This window comes from Bactrocera latifrons, unplaced genomic scaffold (assembly GCF_001853355.1).
Source record: "Bactrocera latifrons isolate USDA-ARS-PBARC rearing strain unplaced genomic scaffold, ASM185335v1 scaffold_34, whole genome shotgun sequence".
NCBI classification, from domain to species: Eukaryota; Metazoa; Arthropoda; class Insecta; order Diptera; family Tephritidae; genus Bactrocera; species Bactrocera latifrons.
Window position 1 is genome coordinate 1,805,628 of NW_017536979.1, and position 22,037 is coordinate 1,827,664.

At 34.5% G+C, this 22,037-nt stretch overlaps 3 protein-coding genes across 11 annotated transcripts in view; 1 reads left to right on the forward strand and 2 right to left on the reverse strand.

Annotated features, from left to right (window-relative positions):
* Nucleotides 1-6,899, forward strand: part of LOC108971327 (probable phosphorylase b kinase regulatory subunit alpha) — a 9,650-nt gene extending 2,751 nt beyond the window's left edge. Inside the window, exons 6-15 of one of the 7 annotated variants that reach the window (XM_018937298.1) lie at nucleotides 109-253; nucleotides 2,463-2,792; nucleotides 2,857-3,096; nucleotides 3,451-3,618; nucleotides 3,993-4,022; nucleotides 4,967-5,277; nucleotides 5,385-5,468; nucleotides 5,537-5,804; nucleotides 5,880-6,474; nucleotides 6,554-6,899. In XM_018937298.1, the coding sequence (XP_018792843.1) occupies nucleotides 109-253; nucleotides 2,463-2,792; nucleotides 2,857-3,096; nucleotides 3,451-3,618; nucleotides 3,993-4,022; nucleotides 4,967-5,277; nucleotides 5,385-5,468; nucleotides 5,537-5,804; nucleotides 5,880-6,474; nucleotides 6,554-6,659 (2,277 nt within the window). In that variant the 3' untranslated portion in view covers nucleotides 6,660-6,899. Of the gene's footprint in view, nucleotides 1-108; nucleotides 254-989; nucleotides 1,138-2,462; nucleotides 2,793-2,856; nucleotides 3,097-3,450; nucleotides 3,619-3,992; nucleotides 4,023-4,966; nucleotides 5,278-5,384; nucleotides 5,469-5,536; nucleotides 5,805-5,879; nucleotides 6,475-6,553 lie in introns of all 7 variants that reach the window. The other 6 variants (XM_018937299.1, XM_018937297.1, XM_018937301.1 and 3 more) reach the window with 6 other exon arrangements.
* Nucleotides 6,900-6,903: 4 nt separating this feature from the next.
* LOC108971332 (T-complex protein 1 subunit beta) lies at nucleotides 6,904-9,759 on the reverse strand. The gene is made up of 4 exons (XM_018937311.1): nucleotides 9,660-9,759; nucleotides 8,374-9,063; nucleotides 7,523-8,150; nucleotides 6,904-7,453 (listed from the first exon to the last, which is right to left on the reverse strand). The coding sequence occupies exons 1-4, from the start codon at nucleotides 9,660-9,662 to the stop codon at nucleotides 7,167-7,169; spliced, it is 1,608 nt and encodes a 535-aa protein (XP_018792856.1). The 5' UTR covers nucleotides 9,663-9,759; the 3' UTR covers nucleotides 6,904-7,166.
* A 918-nt stretch (nucleotides 9,760-10,677) lies between these two features.
* On the reverse strand, nucleotides 10,678-21,698 carry LOC108971331 (nuclear pore complex protein Nup153). Of its 3 annotated transcripts, XM_018937309.1 has the most exons (8): nucleotides 20,824-21,698; nucleotides 20,174-20,557; nucleotides 19,823-20,106; nucleotides 15,023-19,613; nucleotides 14,844-14,951; nucleotides 14,356-14,427; nucleotides 13,239-13,303; nucleotides 12,364-12,525 (listed from the first exon to the last, which is right to left on the reverse strand). In XM_018937309.1, exons 1-8 carry the CDS (start codon nucleotides 20,950-20,952, stop codon nucleotides 12,438-12,440), a joined length of 5,721 nt encoding a protein of 1,906 aa, XP_018792854.1. In that variant the 5' UTR covers nucleotides 20,953-21,698; the 3' UTR covers nucleotides 12,364-12,437. The 3 variants fall into 3 exon arrangements, with proteins under 3 accessions (XP_018792853.1, XP_018792854.1, XP_018792855.1); XM_018937310.1 differs by lacking the exon at nucleotides 14,356-14,427; XM_018937308.1 differs by lacking the exons at nucleotides 13,239-13,303; nucleotides 14,356-14,427 and having other exon boundaries at nucleotides 10,678-12,525; nucleotides 20,824-21,696.
* Nucleotides 21,699-22,037: the final 339 nt, after the last annotated feature.

The window sequence follows — 22,037 nt, forward strand, 5'->3', positions numbered from 1 at the left end:
ATTTGTTAAATCGAGTACTACAAGCATTGTTACACCTGTGTTGAATGACGATTCATAATTCCCACGATTCATATTAATTACAATCTGATGCGTTATTATTTACATTAGTTTGTTGACTTGAGTCGATTTTATATCGCATCTGATAATGAATTAATGATTGACATCCTGAAAGGAGAGATAAATTTCCTAAAATCCGCTTGGGATCTGCTGGGTCGACCGTTAGTGACTCTAGTTTTGAGAAAAATTCATTTAGGTCGGTTAAATAATATTTGTATGTTTTCTTTAATTTGGTTTATGCTATTTTAAAGCCYTTTTATGTATCACTTACATATTTGTATATGCTCTACTTTGCTCAACATACATCTGTATTTTTAATATATTCTATTACCACTTTGTGTACAGGGACATATTAACATAGTTTTTATCCAGAAAACTTTCGTGTTCAATTTTATGTAAAAGCAAGAATCATTTTACAGATTGTGTAAATTACAACAAGACTTGGAGATGGGTTTTAACATCTAAATTAATTTTTCATTTTTATTAGTCTATGTTATTCTATATTACTATAACCTTAAAACGCTTGCTTTTACATACATTCATATTAAAATATATCAATTTTCACCGACACATTTACACGTAGTTTTCTTTAATAATTTGTAGTTTGCTATCAATTTTATCCCAGTCGAAAGTTTACATCTTGCCCAAAAAATTTTTAACCGCAGTAGTTTTTATGTACATGTTGGCAAAACATACTCTCGAAAAATGCATTTCCGAATCTCATTAATTCATAAATTTTGTGAAAAACGAAAAACTGCGTAAAGTTTAAATCTAAGTATATATATAGATATATTATACGTACTTATGTGTACCTTTCTCACTCAGTCAAAACTTATTCTTTTTGAAAACTTAACACATAATTTCAAATTAATTTGCTCGTATTTCACCCACTGCAATGCAATGAAATTCAATTGGAATGAACATCGTCGCAGAATATCGATTTTGAAGAGTACTACACAACTCGTGATCCTGATTTGCTTGCTAGCAATTTCACAACAAATTTAGCTTTCCTAACAAACAATTGGCGGCACATGTTAGGAAGACCCACTATAACTCTAATGGCCACGCATTACATGCTAGGTAATTACATTATATCTTTCTTACAAACATGAAGACAGCCATCTTATAGCTTTGTACTATACACGTTTAAATACTATAGTATGTACATAATTATATAATTAACTAAAAATAACTAGTATCTGCTAAATAAAGTAAAGGTTCAAAATTTTATATTTTTCTTATTTATTTTTTACCCTTGCCATTGTTTAAGAAAAAAAACATTTCCGTCTTTTAATTTAATTTTTTGTTCGCATGTTTTTCCTTCAATTCATCTCTCTTACATACATACATATATTTATTATATATAAATATAAACTACGTGTAAGAATGCCATATGTGAGCATCTTCTAGAGTTAAACAAAACTTTAGCTTGCATAGTTAACATCCGCACACAAAGTCTAACACATAAGTATATGTAGAGCTAGTCATTATAATTTGGTGGTAAATAAATTATTATTATAACTAGTGCCACAAATATTTTTAGAGATGTTTTGTTTGATAATTAGAAATATTTTTTTTGAAGAACGCATAATATAAAATTTATAAAATGACCATATTTTTCCTAGTTTCTGACGTGACTTTTCTTTGCTTATCTTTTTCATACTTGTAAAACTAAATTGTTTAACTCTGTATTTATGAAATACTGCCCATGTAAATACCTATGTACATATACACAGTACCAATACCCCATTTATGTAAAATAACCAAATCTGTTATTTGATTAATACTAACTTTAATTGCATTTTTAATTTAAATAACATATTTGTTAATATTTAAATGTATATAACTTATCAAAGTACTATCTTGAAATAGGTGTGGCGTTACAAAGTTTACAAAATTTCCGGATATAATAAATAAATAAATAGTTTATTACAGTAACTGTCAGTAAACATATTAATATGTATTTTCCAAATTTAATGATAGTAAGAATTTTACACAAACACCAACACTCTGTTTTCCGTAATCAGGTGAACAATATTTTACTCTGAATAGAGTAAATTTTGTCCTTACTACTTTATACTCTTCCGTAGATTTGATATCAAAACCAATTTTGTTATTGATTACAAGTTGTTAATAATAAGAAAATTATTGAAAAACAGTTAGACACGACTGCAGACAGAGTTGAAATAAGAATACAAATTATTCGATTGTGTTTTGGAAACAACCTAAAAAACTGATTCATCCTATTGAAAGTATGTATTTTAATCGCTATTTTCATGAACATTTGTCAATAATTACTTAATAGTAGAAGCTTGACTAATAAGATTATAGCTACTTTTCGTTAAATTTATTATCATTATCCGAAAAAGTTCTATATATAATAATACCTGTAATATTTCGCACAGATCAAGATAAAATACCATTGGCTATGATCCAAACAATGCGTAAGCTTAAGTCTGGATATATTAATGGCACTCGAGTTATGCTGGGCAACCTCAAGGACTTCTTAAATACGTCCGCCATCACCGATCTAAGCTTTTTGGGAAGCACAGAAGATGGTTACCCAGATCGTTTAAATCCCGACGTACAGGCATATTTGGATGAGCACTTGTTGCGCTCATTTAGCCATCGCGGCATGATGAAACTACATGGCGCTCATTTGCGGCCACGTCAATTACGCAGACGTATGTCTTGCAAGGGTGCTATTAAAAAAACCCGTTCAATTAATGTCGATTGTAAGTATGCAATATTAAACTGTCTTATTATGAATTGTTCATTCTCTATTACTTACTTTTATAGCTGATAATTTGGGTATGGAAGGTCCGACACCATTAACGGAAAGACGTTTATCATCGGTGATTCCGCCACCATGGTTGCAGCCAAATAAGGCTAACAATATCAGTGTTTTTGCAACAACACCAGAAGAAGGTCCCACCATAACAGTGGATCCATTGATTCGTGAAAATATCTACCCCATTGATCCTCATCATAGCCGTTCGGCCATTGAACGCCGCAGTGAGTTTACAAGACAACAAGAAAGTTAGTAGTGGTTTTAGTTTCATTTGTAGTACAAGGTGTCCGAGAATGCAATGGTTCAATTTAAGTATAATAGTCAATCAATTACGTTGGATCATTCATAGATGTGTCAGTCGATGAAAAAGTTATTGTAATATTTGTAATTAACAAAATTTGCAATATGTGTGCAGGTACTTTACTGATAAAGTGGTTGCATTTTCGAATACTAGTTTTGTCTTAAGTTTGCTTATTATTATGTATTAATATTATATGTTATAATTGTTTTATTTTTATTCGATTTTCATATTTTTATTTCTTATTATAATGGTTTTGGTTTTACGTTATAATTTGTAAATATGAATCCTGTACGATCATCAGTACAAGCTATACCGAAAATTCTTGTTCAACGCCATCGCACGGACACTAATTTCGCCGACACAGAAGTAGAGGAATTAATTGCAATGTTGCGTGAAACCGAGAATTTGGAAGAGCAAGGAGACATTTTGCAATATTTGGTCGACACACAGGGGTTGGACTTCAATACTGGTAAGTGCAGTAACGTTTAGTTGAATACATACATACATACATATGTTTTGAATGACTTGCAAAATTATTGAAAGTGTTCCCGCTCACATGCACACATATTTTACATATACATACACACATTCAAATATTCCTAAAATAAATTATTACAGAAGTGATGTGTTACTCGCAAATAAAAACTTCTTCATGAAGGAAAAATCAATTTATCCTTATTCCACCCTATCCCGTATTCATAAAAACTCGTGGTCCAACTCCCTCTACATTAAACTTTATCTCAATTATTGCCTATTTCAAATTGATGTTGTCTACCTTTTTCTGAAAACGTGCATTGATTTCTACTTCTTAATTTCTCTCTTTGTGAAAATTTTATTCATTAGCTGGCTTAGGTTTGAGGAATAAAGATTCCGGTAAGTTATATTTTTTAATTTCGGCACCTATGTAAATGCATTTGCATACATATACACACATATATAATTATCCAATTCACCGAAATAATTTAATTTAATTTTTCGTTCAAAAAAAAAAAAGATCATTAAAAGTGTATACTATTCGCTTGATAAAGACAAACAAGGCTAGTTTTCGAGAAGATCAGTAATTATAATATTGAACTTTTGTGATTGCAAAAGCTAAAAAAACACTTCCAAAACACAGCTCGGTATCTGAAACTAGCATAGGGTTTAAAATTAAAAAAAGGAATATATATCCATAACTCTTTTTTAGTTATTAACTCTTCGAAATTTTGTTAATAGTTACCATTTACATTCGCAAAACTCTTAAATCACAGCTGTTTACTTATTGAATGCTTGACAATTAAAATTCCAGAAGCAGTAACAATACAAATATTAAAAACTCAATACGAGCAAAACAGTTTTTTTAGGTTGATTTATCCAAAGTAATAGTAAAAATAATAATAAATTCTGAACTGTAATTAAAAATTTTGCGTATACTTTCGTCTAATCAATTCTTCTTATATTTCTCTCTTTTGTTTTAACATTTCTCTATGTTTATATGTATATATGTATTTTTGTTTATAAATGTGCGTTCATTCACTGCATGTAACAATCCCTGATTACCAATGATATTTCAAAACGATTTTTCAATTTGAATGGATTTGACGTAATTTAAAATATTTTTTTTTTTAATATACTGTCTCTTATACACATCTAGATGTGTATAAGAGACAGTCTGTGCACATACTTCTAATTAATTTCCAAAAATGAAATAATTTTACTACCCGCATTGTAATGGGGTTTGTTACTGTATTTTCACGAGCATTTATGTACGTAATGTTTCTCCATCAACGTTTGTATGTACGTACATCTATGTGTGCGTGTGTAATTATTTATAAAAGACGTTGAGCAGGAAGATGCGGATGAGGCCATTGCTATTGCTTCAGTCATAAAGGGCGAGCTATGTGACAATACAGAACTTCTACCTACGGTTATCATTGACACTACTCTTACTAATTCTTCACTTCTTCCCACTCAAGGGATGTTGGAGGAAGGTCGCGTCGTTACGGTGCGTGATCTCCTTAAAGGCCTCTACGAAAAAGCTTGCCAACAGAAACTTTGGGGCCTCGTGCGCCACACAGCCGGAATGCTTGGAAAACGTGTCGAGGATCTTGCCAAGGCCGTAACCGATCTGTTGGTGCGACAGAAGCAGGTAAATTTATGCATAAATAAACACATGTGTGAGTATATATGTATGTACTAGTTTAAGTATGATTGAAATTGGATTAAACATATCGACATTTTTTATTAAAATCTTAGGTGACTGTAGGAATGCCACCCAACAATGAATACACAATTACTGCGCCTTTACCGGAGATTGAGTTACGTCAATTGATCCATGATGTAAGTTGAACATCCTCAAATTATTTCTAGTTTTTTTTTTTTTTAATTTTTATCAATATTGTGCCCAGACTTATGGTGATGATGAAAGTACTGCGATGTTGACGCAGGAATTAATGGTGTATCTAGCTATGTTTATACGTACCGAACCCCAACTATTTCATGAAATGTTGCGCCTGCGCGTAGGGCTTATTATTCAGGTCATGGCTAAGGAGTTATCACGTACGCTTAATTGTGACGGCGAGGCAGCCTCGGAACATTTGCTCAACCTGTCGCCATTTGAAATGAAGAACTTGCTCTATCACATACTGAGCGGAAAAGAATTTGCTGTGAGCAGTGGTGAGTCATTCCATAATTAAATAATATGTAATGTTGACGTTCCAATTAACAAATGTTGTTTTTTCATTAATCCAGTTGCACGTGGAAATCTGTCAATCGTAAGCTGTAAATCAAGTCGTGTCAGCAAAAAAAGTCAAATAGGTTTGGGCGATCAAGAGGGAGATGATGCACTTATAGCAACAATCGATGATCGTCAAGGTCAATGGTTAAGACGCCGCCGCTTGGATGGTGCTCTGAATCGGGTACCACGTGATTTCTATTCTCGCGTCTGGAGTGTACTTGAAAAATGTCAAGGTTTGGCAATCGAAGGACGCATATTACCGCAGAGTTTAACACAAGAAATGACAACCGGCGAATTGAAATTTGCTTTAGAAGTAGAAACGGCACTTAATCAAATTCCACAACCTGAATATAGACAATTGGTGGTGGAAGCCCTTATGGTGCTCACACTTATGACAGAACATAATATGGTACCCTCCCTAGGCGGTATTATATATGTTGAACATTTGGTACACAAAGCCAATCAACTGTTTCTAGAAGATCAACGTAAAGTGCAAGGTGATGCTATGCTATGTTGTGCCAAATCCAAAGAGGGCAAGGACCAGCAGGCAGCTTCCGGTATGCTCTTATGTGGAGGTGCAGCATATATCTGCCAACATCTATATGATAGGTAAGCTTGTTTTATAAAAACAACAAATAATCAAATTGCAATACTAATTAAATATATTTTTATAATAACACGCTCTCAGTGCACCCAGTGGTAGCTATGGCACTATGACATATATGGCTCGTGCAGTTGCTCTTGTTCTGGACTGTGTGCCAAAGCATGGAGAAATGGAATGTGTTATATCCTAAATAGTTGCGCTAAAGGCTATACTATTAATTTGGTCTATTACATATATATATATACATATATATTCGACAAAAAATTTGYTTATAATGCCGAACCATCGTAAGATAATTTTTAAAGAGTTATTTCTTTCGACGTATTTCCAGCAGGGGCGGAACACCCGTATGACACCATAATTGTATTGACATTTTTCTTGTTTTAGCGGATTTATTGAATAAAGTTTTTTGCAAAAATATTAAAACAAATGTATTTGTATTAATTTCCAATATCAACAGATTTATTTTAAAAATCAGTATTTTTAATATAGTGAGATACAAGTGCAAAAACGAGAGCTGTCAACTGTACAATGTTTCGAATTTCTTGAGAATGGATTAGAGCGGACAGCGTTAGAGACAGATATTAATAACTTTTTTTACGCTTTGTTTGTAGAATGAAGTAATTTGAACAGAAATGGAGTACATAGTTTTACTTTGCTAAAGCAAGTATTTTAATATAATAATAAAAAACTTAATCTAACAGTAACCGCGGTCAGGAACACGCCGTCTTGGGGCACATCTTATGATATCGTCCACGCGTAATATCATTTCAGCTGCCTCTGATGCGGACATTAATACCTGACGTTTAACAGCGAAAGACTCGGTAATTCCCAGTTCTTTCATATCACCTACTTTCCCCTTTTCCATATCCAAGCCAATGGCAGATTTACCTTGCGCGTGGGCAGCACGTAATTCTGATACCAGTTGTGCTGAATCATAACCGGCATTGTCGGCAATAGCTGTTGGCAATGCCAACAAAGCTCCTGCAAATGGTTCAATTTTAGTAATTGTAATTAAATGTTTGAAAAGAAAGAATTCAAAAAAGTACTTACTGGCAAATGCTTCCATTGCAATTGCTTCTTTTCCTGGGGTTTCTCCAGCCTTTTTGAAAACAGCATTAGCCATTAGAGCTTCTGAACAACCGCCACCATATACAATGCGCGATTCCTTTACAGTAGCAGCTAGAACACATAAGGCATCATGCAATGACCGATCAGCTTCATCGATGATTTGTTGCGTTGCACCTCGTATCACAACTGTACATGCTTCACCCAATTTCACTCCGCTAAAACGCAAAAGTGTGTCCTCGCCAATCATTACCTGCTCGATCACGTCGCATTCACCTAATTTGACCAGTGAAGGATTGTCAAAAGTGGAAACAATTTCACCACCAGTAACAAGAGCTAAACGTTCGATTCCATCGAAATCAGCATGCTCTATAGCCATAACGCCAGCATCCGCAAACAATTGCTCAGGGTAATTGTAAATAAGTTGACGATTAATGAACACGTTACAATTGTGGTTCAAGATTTTCTGCACCTTATCCTTCATCTTTTCCTTTTCGGCCAATTCTAAATCGGCAATTTTCGCCAAAGAGTCTACCTTGATAGTACTTCCGAATACTTTGATCTTATCAGTGTCCATAGGTGTATTCGCAATTAGAATTTTCGCCTTTTCAATCTGTTTATGTATGAATTTTTAATTATATATTAACTGGAACTTAAAAGGTTGATAATATTTAATTACATTGTATATAAACACGATGACATTGCTGCAGCACCAAACTCGTCAAAATGGCTGTGATATGGYTTACTATTGCAACATAATTCACAACCGTTTTAACGCGTTGATGAAGAACGTATTTCTTAAAATTTTTTTTTWAGTATAAACAAATAAAACATACTCGTTGTGGTTGATGTACTCCTGGTTTTTTGTCTAATAGAAAGCCATCATCTAAAAATGAGTCATCCAATGTGCCGCCGGTCTTCTTTATTATTTGAATTGCATGCAATTCTCCAGAGCCTTTAAGTCGCAGAACCGCGTCCACAGCTAGTTTTGAAAAAAACTCTTTATGTTGATGTAAAATTTTTGACGATAATGTTGTCCGCGCAATATTCAGTAGATCTTCTTTAAACTTGTCATCATTGGCTGAATTGTCTTGTGAAGCTTGTGTAAGAGCTTCACGTGCCACCTGGGTAGCCAAACGCCAACCGGCAATGATAATTTGTGGGTGCAATTTTTGTTCCACTAATTTTTCGGCTTCCCGTAAAAGCTCAGCAGCAAGCACGGTAACTGAAGTAGTACCATCTCCAACTTCTTGGTCTTGTACACGCGACATGTCTACCAATATTTTAGCAGCTGGATTATCTACACCCACAGCGCGTAATATCGTGGCACCATCATTTGTAACTTCAACTTGGCCAGCATTGCGCCCATGCGCTACCAAAATCTTGTCCATACCTTTCGGTCCCAAAGTGCTTTTTACAAGATCACCGATAGCAATAGCTCCTATAAAAGATGACAGGCGAGCCATTTCAGCCTTCTCTTCTTGCGCCTCGCTCTTAAGCACGCGCACAGGATTTAAAGACATTTCCTTAAAATAAAATGATAAAAAATGTTTAAAAAAGTTTTCTTCGCATGTTATTAATGATTCAATAGATAATATCATTCATTACGTTATAACCCTACTTTTTGAGCACAAGGTGCACTACTTAAACTCTCTTGTAAGATAGTCATTTTATTTAATTGGAATTATGCCTTCACAATATTATGCAAATTATCATTCGCTTCCTTATATTTTTAGACACCGATTAGTTCTAATATTTTTCGTAACATTGAAGGAAACTTCCAGAAACTTCAAATAAAATTTAACCAGTAATTTAAGGTAACATAAAAAATTCAAAAATTAAACTACATTAAAATTACGGAATTGCGGAATTATGGAACTGCAATCAGTTAACATTAATATATGGATACTTAAATGTACACGTGCATCCAGACTAATAGTGATTCCTCATGCTAAACGCCTTAGACAATGCGTCTATTTTATTGAAAAACACCCGGCGTTATTTACAACATTCTACTATTCAGTAAACAAAAGAACTCAGTTTCACTATAGACATATTTGATCTTTACACGATAAAAATAAGTTTTTAATTAATTTTGCTTTGTTTTTATGTATATTCTCACCATTTTTAGCGATTTTTTAAGTTTTCGTCTGCAGCAACACCCAAAACGACAAATGGAAAAAAATAAAAATGGCGAATGAGTCAATGCTTCTCACGAGTGACACACACAAACAACTATGTAAGAGTGTTGCAGTTTTTCCCATTGTCATTTGTATTCCTTTTTGGTACCACATATCTGATGCAGAAAAWAATCTCTTTTTATATAAAAATTGTATTTTCTCGAATTGGATGTAGTTATTGTATATGGAGCATCTGTTAGAATTTATGCCTTAGAAATTTGTTCATAATTTCAAAAAAGGGAACATTAATTAATAATGCCACACTTGAGTTTTAATTGAGCGTAATGCGTTTATTAAATGAAGTAATAAGTAAATTTTTTGATCTAATGAATATTTTTTAAATCATTTGAGTAAAAGCATGATAGATACATTTATTCTTTTTTCTTTTAAAGTTTTTTTTTGCATTGCATAGCGCAAAGAATTGTATGCAGTTGAGCAGTAATGAAATATGATTTTAGTTTGAAATTAAATAAATTTTTTAATGTTTTTAAATTTTTTGATATATTCAATAAAAATAAAATAGACATTTTGAGTCACACTGTTGCTAGTTATGTAAATAATGTCGCTTCTACACTGACAATACTTGATGTATTACTTGTACGTTATTTTCACCATAACATCTCAGAAATATTCCGTTCCCACGACAGTCGGGTCTAAGTAATCGGAACGAAATCGGATTTTTTATCCGACCGAAGACTTTCAACTCCGCAAAATTACTCCAGAAATGCTTTCTGCCGCTAAAACAACACCAAGAAATACCGTTTTTCAATTCACGAGCCATCACATGCTTTAAAGGGGAATTAATAATTTACTGTTTTTGAACAACTTTTAAAAGTAGCATTCGAAGCAAAAATTAATTACGATATTAAAACCGCATTTATACGTAGTCATATTTTTTGTTGTTCTTGTATATAAGAAGTTAGAAAAGGAAAAAACAGAAAAACAGGGACGATCCATATATTCTCTTACATGTATGTACATTATTTTATTGTAGTTGTGAAATTTCAACGGTGTTCTGTAGATTTAAGTTGGTTTCTTTCCTGTTACAAAAACAAATTTCAGATAATTCAATTAGACTAAGATTTACAATTTTGTTAACACTCTTCAATTACAAACGAATATTTATGTATCTTAAAAAAGTAACAAAATATAATAGATAATAATCATTAATGTAGATGCACTAGAATATGTCCTTCCATTCGCCAATTTCCGACGAAGAAACGCCAGCACACACTAGCTGAGTTTTAATAAAATATGAATAAAAATACATATTTTTTTCAATATAATCGCCCCAATTAACTTCGCCAAATTAGTGATATAGGTAATTATGTTATTAAAACAATATATATATATATAATCTTGCAGTGGGTTTAAATCGCAATTCTTCCCAGAAACAGAAAGTTTCACCTTAAACGCATCGTGGCATCTGGAAATATTTTCTTTATATTCATACTAGTTTTAGTGGTAGTATAATATGTTCTCTTTATTAAGATGTATGCACGAATGTACTACTTTCATATTTCCTGAATTACTGCACGTTGGAAATTTTGTTCTGACGTTATGTTCTTTATTTTCTAATTTATTCCTTTACCTATTATAACCTCATTATTAACTCTTAAATATCTTTTCTGCTTGATAATTTTTGTTTACACAGTATTAGAGCTCTTAAAATAGTAAATTGGTTAAAGTAACTTTTAGAAATCAATAATAATGTAATCTGTCACGTCTAATTCTGTCATTTACCAGCATTTTGCTAACTGAAATTCCTGTCTAACAGCTGGTGGTCGTAGCAGAGCTTTAAGGCTAATCGTTAACATCTGTCGCAACAGTGGCTCTAGTGGATTTGGTGATAATAAATGAGTTACAAGCCTTTCGTCCAGTATTCAGTCGCTCATTTGCCATTGGCAAGGACTCTAATAACTCATTTTGTGTCGGTTTTAGTTCAGAATTGTCTTGCCAGCAACGCATCAGATGATATTGATTAACCACTGCTGGCTGCATCGGTGACGACGACGAGGATGAGGGCAACGAGTTATCACTTGATATTCTTGGCGAAGTTGTCACGATTGTTCTTCTTACTGATCCAACACTTTTAAAATTAACTTTGCGATATTGGTTTCGCATGAGATATGAATCTATTTTTACATATGACTCTTTGGGTGCAATGTATTCTTGTTTGTTCTTATTAAATTTTTGTTGGATACGGATACTACGCTTTACCAGCCTCTTCCCAGAGACCTGTTGGCCGGGTATTTCATGAAAATGGCTGACTTTATACAATTCTAATGGATTCCCTGTAATTGCATTATTTTGCCCAGTAATTGATGCTACATTGCAGGAACTTTGTGTACCATTGACGTCGATCTGACGAATATATTTATATTTATTTACTTTCATTTGGGGCATTATGATTCTGTTAATATCATAATCACATCGGACGCCATCAACCATTTTTACATTAGTTACCAATGATGGTGTGCTTGATTCGACTTTGTTGTTGTCGTTGCACTCGCTGGTGTTAATTATGTTGCCCGAAACAGTGTAATTATTATATTTAGTTTTTGTTGCTTTGTTCTCGCCTTTCTGCGTGATTGCAGGAATTTTATTGTTGCTCTTATCTTTATCGTGGCTGTTCCTCTGTCTCGACCATTGTATTTGTCCCGTCAGTTGGTTTTGGTGTTGGTCCACGCCGTTAATGGCGTCTGCGTTTGTAAATTGCTCTACCGTGGTGGGAGTCGTCTTGCCGGTTGACGAATCTTTCGTCGAGCCTGCATAGCACCGGGAGCGCTTGTCGCTGAAGGTGTTGGCCTGAAGATATGAAAATGAAAAATAACTTTATTACAATATTGTTTAATTATTTCAATCGTTCAAAAAAGTTTCACTTCTGCTCGAGGAATTTTTCTTCGTTGCCTATTATAAAAACTTGTTTCTAATATCCGATTAAATTTCGGGTTTTTAATAGGAATATAACAATAATATATACAAGTGATAAAGATAAGGAATACCGATTGGCGTCAAAACTTCGGTCGATGCGTTGCCTAACTCAGTAGGTAATAATTCAAAATTAAATATTTAATTTAATTTTTGAAAGAATACCAGAATGAATTGAAAGAAGTTTTGATTATTTTTCGTCCATAAAAACATTAAAATCGAATCGCTATGTTCCTATTAAAAAACCCAACTTGGTACATATATTTTTAAAGGAAAATATTAAATGGACTGTATAAATGAATGAAACAAAATACTAAAGTTATTTACACATTGCAAAGTCGAAGAAAATATACAAAAATGAACGCAAAAACCAAACGAAGCACTAGTCACTTTCAATCAAACTCAAATGCACGAGGGGAAAAACAATTAGTACAAAGTTAGTGGATGCAGTTGGGTGATTATAATTAAGTTTGATTACAAGGCTCTTTCCTGTAGCAGTATTATACTTTTTTCTATTTTTTCGAATTCTTTGTTTTTTTTTTTTTGTTTTTGTTTCTTGCTTTTGAATGTTTTATAACTGCTATACTTACGCAAAAATATTGCTTGAAGCAGGCGCGGTACCTGCATTAAATTGGAAAGGTGCATTCGGTGTGGCCTGTAAAAGAAGTTGAATCAATGTTTACTGTCTTTTCTCAATTTTAATTTTTTTTATACATTTCCAAACAAATAAAATTTTGAATACAAAAAATATTACAAGTATTTTTTATTAGGAATATGATGAGGTTATTTAATTTTCTATTTAAAAAATTTGAATGAATGATTTATTAGTTACAAAACTAAATGTAGATGTAGTAGTGAATTTCCTAAAACTTTTAGTAACCTATAATATTAATATAATATTAATATTGTGTTATAAAAAGTAGATAATGCAAAGCAAAGATGGATGCAAGTCTAATACCTCACATAGCGGAAGTATCTAATAAACAAATGTCGGACAAGTCCGGTATAACAATTAATAATTTAAGAGGAATGAGGGTAGTTAGAGTAAGATAGAATAACAATGTAAATAAATTTATTATAAGTGCTGTCAGAAAAATAGGTGTAAAAAGGTTTTTTTTCAAATTGCATGCATCAATGACTATTTGCAAAAGCAAAGCAATTGCTTTTAAAATGTATTTCACACCATGAAATTCACTCTAAAAGGAAATGATTATTATTTTACACAAAAATTACATATACAAGTGTTTACCGTGCAACATATCATTAAAGATTTTTTTTTATTCTAAGCACAAGCTTTCTTTGATATTAGTTTTCTTTCTAATTGGATGTGACACAATGTATTCAACATCTAGGTCTTTATGGATAATTTGTTGCTATATATATATTATTTACGTCCAAAGGCTCTTTATTTGAATTTGTTTGCAAATGACGATAGACGATTAACAGCAGGATATGTTAAAAAATAGTTAAATCACTTTCTTAGAAATTTATTAACGTTTATGAATTTAGTATTTATCAATATTGTTTTTAAATTTTCATGATTATTGGAATTAAAATTATTAATTAACATGCGGCCTTTAAAAAAAAAAAACAAATTTTAATGTTACAGAATATATAAAAGAAGCTCATGATGTATGGGTGAAATAGATGGTATAATATGTAATTACATCTTCGTTAGAATACAACAAGCCTTAAATTCAACTTTACCTCCACAGCCCCACTATTAAAATTGAAAACCGGCGCTGGTGGTGTAGCTCCGAATTGAAAGGGTTTAGCCGCCTTTTATTCATTTCATAGTTTTATCAAGTCAAAATCAACAATGTACACAACAATAATTCATATATGTAGATTAATTTGAAGATATCCGTTATTGCAGACGAGATTTTATTAAAAGAAATGCAACACCAAGTTGCCATACGTGGATGCGATTATGATTTCACAAATCACAGTTCAATACCAGAATGCAAATTACATTGAAAATTGAAAAAAAACAAGAATAATTAAAGTTTATCTACATACAGTTATACAGTAGTTAAATTAGTCGTAATAATGGAATAAGTACGAAATTTTCTATATGTAAACAGAACTACTAGTTTATATACATATTACAGCTATGTCTACTAGAGAAATTAATTAAACTACAAAACATATTGTGGGTAAAAAAATTAGAGCTATAATAGAGATATTAGACTTACATCACTGGAGGAACCGGTGAAGTTGAAAGCGGGCGCACTTGAAGCAGTGAAATTGAATGCTGGTTTAGCTGCTGGAGCGATTGCTTGCATACCAAAACTAAAGCCACTCTATAAAAGATTAACAAACAAATGTCTTCTTACATTGAATTACATAATTAAAATAAAATAAATTAACTTACATTTGTTCCTATTTGAGAGCTGTTTCCGCCGAAATTGAATGCCGGCTCGGATTTCTTTGCTGCAGATGCACCATCACCATTCGATGCCGTAGAGCCGAAGCTTCCGAACGTTGAGGTACTGGCGGCGCCAAAGGTTGGAGTGCTGTTGGGGGTGTTGTTACCATTATTACCAAAGGTTGGAGGTGCACCGAATGAAGATGGCGAAGTAGACACGTTGCCAAAAAGATTTTGTGTTGTATGTGTGGTCGGTGTGGCGTTGGAAGTGTTAGCTCCGAACATTGTGCTGGGACTCACTGTGGAACCATTGGCTGCCACACTGCCAAAAGTAGCATTCGCACCCGCAGCTGTGCCGCTACTAACTAAGTTTCCAAACATTGAGCCACTAGTCCCTGTCGTTGACGAAGCTGCAGGAGGGGCGAAGCTCCCAAATAAAGGTTTAGAAGGCTCATTTGTATTCTGTGTACCAGAATTGATAGAGGATGCTCCGAAAGCGAATCCACCTTTCGGCCAACCGACAGGCGCAGCTATGTTTACATTTGTCGTTGTATTGCTCGATGAACTTTGTGTGGTGGCAATTGATGTCGATGAACCAAAAACAAATGGCGCATTCGAGGACTGAGACGCACCGGCATTAGTTTTATTATTCGAAGTGACACTCCCAGCACTTCCGAAAATCATTGTCGCTGAAGCAATGGGCTTTGTTGACTCATTACTGATAGTTGACGCAACATTTTGGTTTATCGATCCGAAAGGATTTGCTGAAGGGGCAGCAGTGGTTGTTGGAGCGGAGGTAGTAGTTGTCTTGGCTGGTAAGCTGCTTTCACCGAACGTACCAAAAACATTTTTGGACACATTGGACAATGTAGAGTTCGCTGTGGTGGGCGCCGATGTGATAGCAGCTGAAGCCCCAGAAACGGTAGGAGAGCTAAAGCTACCAAAAATAGCATTAGTAGCCGGTGAGACTGTAGCAGACCCTGAAACACCGCTACCGAAACTAAAACCCTCTGTAGGTTTTGAAAAGGCCRAAAGCGTTGTAGTTGTTATAGATGTTGATGTTGTTAAAGATGGCGTTGGCTTTGTTGCTGGTGCAATTGAGGTAGTATTACTGCCAAAACTAAACATTGGTTTAACGGTGGCAGTCGACATTGATGTAGTCGTTGTAACTGATGATTGGCTGGGTTGAGTTGTGGAAGTAGAGGCACCGAAAGTAAATGTTGTTGTGGTTGTTGTTGTACCTGTGCCGAATGAAAATCCACTAATTGATTGAGACGTTGCTGGTGTTGTGCTATTACCAAAAGAAAAGCCTCCAGCCGCAGGTTTACTACTCAATGACGTATTAGAGTTAGGTTGTTTCTTAGATTCACTTCCAATAGCACTGACAGAAGTTACTGGTGCGGCAAAGCTGAATTTGACAGYTGGTGATGATGTCACCGTAGCTGTAGCAGTGGTTGCTGGCACACCAAATTGGAAGTTGGGTTTTGTATTAAGATTATTGTTTTCTGAAGCGGTGCTTCCGCCAAATTTAAAACCGCTTATGTTTGATTCAGTTATTGACTTCATAGAATTGTTTCCGTTATCTTCGACATTTTTGTTTTCGGCGTTTTTGCTGGAAACATCTTTTTCGCTTGAGTCAGTAGTAGGTTTTATGCCAAATATGAAGCCACTGCCTAAAGGTGGTGCCTGGCTTGTAGCCTGTGCGTTTTCCAATGCTGAATTTTTTATATTGCCTTCTTCAGTCTTTTGATTTGATCCGGCTACGGATGTCAATACTGTATCGGAATCTGAAGTCGTTGTTCCATTCACACTGGACCCAAAGCCGAAAGTGAATTTTGACGATGCGGCTGAGCCGAATRTAAACTTAGGACCATTGTCTGGAAAATCTGACGTTGCTATTCCAGGTTTTGCTTGTTCACAACAAACGCATTTATTGCGAGCGGCATCATTTCGCGTCATGCAAGCATCACATTCCCACTTAGCTGACATTTGGGATGCCGCAAGTGATTTGAAACCAGAATCCGGTTGAGCAGTTGATTGACCGGAAGACTTGCAGTCAACATTACTGAAACCAAATGTATATGTTGTGTTTTTAGTGATTGTTGTAGAGTTAGTTTTAGTGTTATCCTCGATTCCACTGCCTGGTTTCTTTGTCTGACAAGCAATACATTCATTGCAATCGGATTTGTTGTTTATAAGGCAAGTTGTGCATTCCCATGAGTTGGCTTTCGGTTTAAATGCTTCACCAAATGAATTAGACTGCCACTTACTTGTGCTTAAGCTGGTGGACTCTGTCACTCCTTTACGCACAGTCTCACATGCGACACATTTATCGAATTGTTTTTTATTCCGTAACATACAAACGTCGCACTCCCACTCATCCAAAGGTTTTTTGAATTGAGCACTCAAAGTTAAAGAGCTATCAATTAGAGATGCTTTGGAATTGGAATTTAGCGTTGATGTAAACGTTGATCCTTTTGTGCGTATAGTTTCACAAGCTACGCATTTATCTACATAACTCTCATTACGAATCAAACAAGTGTTGCATTCCCACTTATTGTTTGAAGCTTTTTTGAACTGATCGCCAAAACCACTTGTGGACTCGTTGCCATCAGAGCTTGAGCTCGATATTTCTTTTGTGGTTGACGGCAAAACAAAGGGTTTTTTCAGGGCATCAAGCACACTACCGCTTTTCAGTTGGGATGCTACCGTTTTACCACTTTCTAGTTTCGCTTGCTCGTTGTCTTCAAAGTTTACATTGCTTGGCGGACTAAATGTGTACTTTTTAATAACTGTATCCGAATTATGTTTTGACGAAATATTCGAAGTAAAACATTCGAAAGTTAGTGGTGCTGAAAATTTGAAATTCATTTTAATTCCTGTAGTGGATGAATTGCCATCCTTTACAACTGATTTGGCCATCGTTACGTGATTGGTTCGTTTTGMAGGGTCAATTTTGTTACTGGCTGCGCTAAATTTGAATAGAGCTGTATCACTGTTTCTGCTGGCGTCGGCCGTATTATTTTCGATTGACATTTGCGATTTGGGCAAGGTATCGTGATTTTTTAAGACGGGTTGAATGCTATCGAGAGGCATTGCTGTTTGAGATTTTGGTAGAGCTATGTCAAACTTTGGTACCGACTGCATAAGCGGAAACGCTATATTGGGCAAATTGACTGGAGGTGGAGGTTCGTCTGCTTCAAAATTTGCAGCATTCTTTGATGCAGTAACACGACCAGATGAGCGAACTTTGCTTTTTATTTTATTTGTATGTTGTTGTTGAACTTGTGGCCTCGCCTTATCGATCAAGTTGTTTTCGTTTGCTATAGGTGGTTTATATTCACCGCTCCTGACAATTGCACACGTGGCATCACTGCTTTGCATTGTGATTTGTCGTGAGCGTTCAGTGGTGCTTTGCATCTTTTTCATTTGCAATAATTGTGATATCGACGGTACTTGCAATTCCTTCACAGGTGGGGGTATAGTTGCGTTCTTAATTGTTGGCTGCAAGGTGACAGCCGGCCGCGAGTAAGGTGTGCGCACTTGTGAAAGACGCATTGCCCGCGACACTTGTAGATCAGTTTCATTTAAACGCGTTTTAGCTTGTGGAAGAATTTGTAGATTTGCTTTGACGCTTGTATTGGCCATCTTCTTAGCTTCACTTAAGGGTGTGGCAAAGTCATTTATCAAGTCTAATATCCGTTTGGCTGTACTGGAAATGGCCGAAGTGCTTTCTAAAGCATTGTTGCTCAGACCACTTAATGCATTTGACCCGCCAGTATTGGCAATAAGCGAATTATTCGAAGAGGATAGTGTCGATAAACTCGAAGTGGGGCGTATTACAGTTGGGGTGATATTACAAATTCTGTTCGACCCAGCACTAGAATTATATTTCTTGTAGGCTGCTGCGCCTCCATATGTGGTTTTTCCTTTGTAGAAAGGTGAGAATGTATTTAGCAATCTACTATCGCTTAAAGCTGCCGTACTGCCATATATAGAAGCATTAAATTGGCGTCTATTTAGAGATGTCAGAGATAAAGTAGAATTGTTTATAACATTAGCAGATTCGGCAGTGTTTATTCCGCCAGAAAAAAGCGATTTGCGGCCTTCTAAATGAGAATAAAAATTGATGCCATTTCCAAACGAAGAAGTTCGGCTTTTATTTCCGTTTTGGCTATTTATGTTGGACATATTAAATAAACCTGTTTTACGTTGCCCTAAATTTGTAATATGGGGCAACTCAGAATTACTGCCGATACAGTCGTCACCACTTTCGGAAGATGATTCGGCATCTGCATTGCTCTCCTCAGGTATCTCTATACCGTTTAACTTTTGCTTCTTACTGCTTACCACTGTCGATGTATTCCCATTTATATTACGACCCTCTTTCCTATCCGACAACGTTAATGGTTGGTTGTCTCGATTGAATGCTTCAACTTCACTTATAGTTGTTGAAGTGTCCGCTGGATCTGATACCAGTTTCTTAGGATCCAATACACCTCCAAGGGATTGGCGTTTTAAATTTGAAAACTCCATTGACATATCCCGTTCTTTAGCTGCCAGCGAAGTCGAGGGTAGATGCAACGTTCTTCTTGAGCTGTAAAAATATATCTCATAATTATTAACATTCTTATATTAACTTCTCCATATATGTTTTTTTTCAAATGGGAAATAAATATCTTTTTCTATCAACTATATGTATTGCAAAATATTTCTGGTTATTAGTACTATATTAAAAAATTAAATTTCTTCTTATGACAATTAGTGAACATCTAAAATTTCTTATATTTTTACTCGAATCTTTACCTAATTCCAGTAACGTTATCAAATTGTTTTTCATTAATATTCATTCTTTTCATAAGAGCATCTTGCGGTTTAACTTCGGGTGCATATGTTGTACTAAATGTGAACGATGTCGTTTTTTGTGTGTTTACGTTGTTATTTACGTTTCCCTCGGTGAAATTACTTGTAATGTATGATGGTGTCGGTTTGGACAACACATTATCAATAGAATGGCTGATGATACTTCTATAATTATTGCCGACCRCAGGAGTAGATGCGATTAACGGCGACTGATGAACACTTGAAATCTAGATTTATAAAAACAGAAAMAAAATCATACAAAATTTAAATAAGTGCAAAAAAATGTTGTCTTACATCAAAACTAATCCGGGATCGTTTACTAGGCGGTTCGTTAACAAATTCTGATTTTGCAGTCCGAAGAGTTCTTGCCTTTGGGAAATCTTCTTCGCTATTGTTGTCAGTATCATCTTCATCTGAATCTTTGTTGATTTTATCGCTGCGGCCTAGGTTTTCTTTATATTCTCTGCGTGAAAGACTTTCATTTGCATTTGTGTCTCTATCATCATCATCGTCATATTCTTCATCGTCCTCAATTTCTAAACGCCGACGGCGCCGTGCCGAGCCTATATTGAGGCTTCCATTTAATGAATCATTATTTCGTGCTGATGGTGAAAACCATTTTGAAAAACTACTAGGGATTATGCTAGATACTCGCGATTTTACTTTCCCAATAATCGACTGAAAAGGCAATCCAAACATTTAATAATGTCAGTTTTGAATGAATGTAAAAATGTCTGAAGATTATTTATGAAAGAAATTTCTATGTATTCAGTTAGCTGCAAATACGAAATGCACCAATATTATTTAGAGGTCAGAGACCCTGACTGCTTGTGTTCGTAAAAAATATGAAACTTTTACAAACTATTCTATTCTTCTAGAAACTATTATTTATTAATTACAATTTCAAATACATTCACTTAATAGTTTATAAGCACTGTACTCACGTTGTTCGCWGAGCCCGCCAGATCCTCTAAGGTGTCATCGTCATTATTGCTGCTGTCATTTTTCTTTACTTTCTGCATTATACCTTTACTTTGCGCCGCGCTTTGACTACTTTCGTACTCTGCTGACATAGCTAGGACAATGTCGACAGCAGGGGACCTCTATATTTTATTAAAAATTACGCTCACAGAAGTCGCAATTCCAATACATTTATTTATGCATTTACTCAATTTGTTTCATATAATCACACATATGTCTCAGTGACAACAATTTTTATGTTTTATAATAGATTTTGGTAAATCTAAATCTGTAAATTATGCCCTTCACTTTTTATATATTTTTTGAACAAACTACAGTATGTAATTCTCGAATAAAATTTTCCTTATTAGAGTTCTTCATAGTAGTAACTTAAAATAAGTAAGGCCTCTGTCGCTACCGAGGGCAGCGCTGCTCTTGCGGCACGTTACTTTAGATTTCCTTCAACAAGCAGTAAGCGATTTTCCTACTTGCTCTTTAACGCAAAATGTAAGCTTAAATCTATTGCACTCTTTTTCACAAGCACATTCCAATTGAAACTTCCTTCAGCCGTTTTTRATTCGATGTTTTCGCTGTCACCGTCCCCATCAATTTTTACCACTTTTGCATATTTATCAGCCAGACATTCGAACTTTTAATTATAGTTTTCTACCGTAGTCACTTCAATAATTAATTTACTTTAACTACATCTATTCCTAATATTGTTCTCAAGATTTAGGAATAATTTTAAACCGAGAAGATTAAAAGAAAATATGGTTTTTTAAGACTTTTCGCGGAACCACGATGAAAGAAACAACGACTTTTAGAAACGCGTGAATACGAACGAGAATAAACGAACAAGCAACGAGTCAAAGATCAAGTCGTTCAAATAAAACGAATCGGCAAATTATTTAACGAAAATAAATGGCKGTAGCCACACAGAGTTGTAGTAACTGACAGATAGGAAAAACTAATTGTTTAGGAATTCAATATATTTCTTATTGTAAAGAAAAATATGGCAAAATTGCTCATTCTCAACACTTTCTACAAAAAATATTGAAGAGGAAAAATAAGCAATATTCTAGCTGATATATTGAAAAATTGTCAACTATAATCCATGCATACTGATGAAAAGTTAAAATATTAAGATTCTAGGGGAACTATTTTGTATTATTTATTTTGGATATTCCAAAACAGCGCA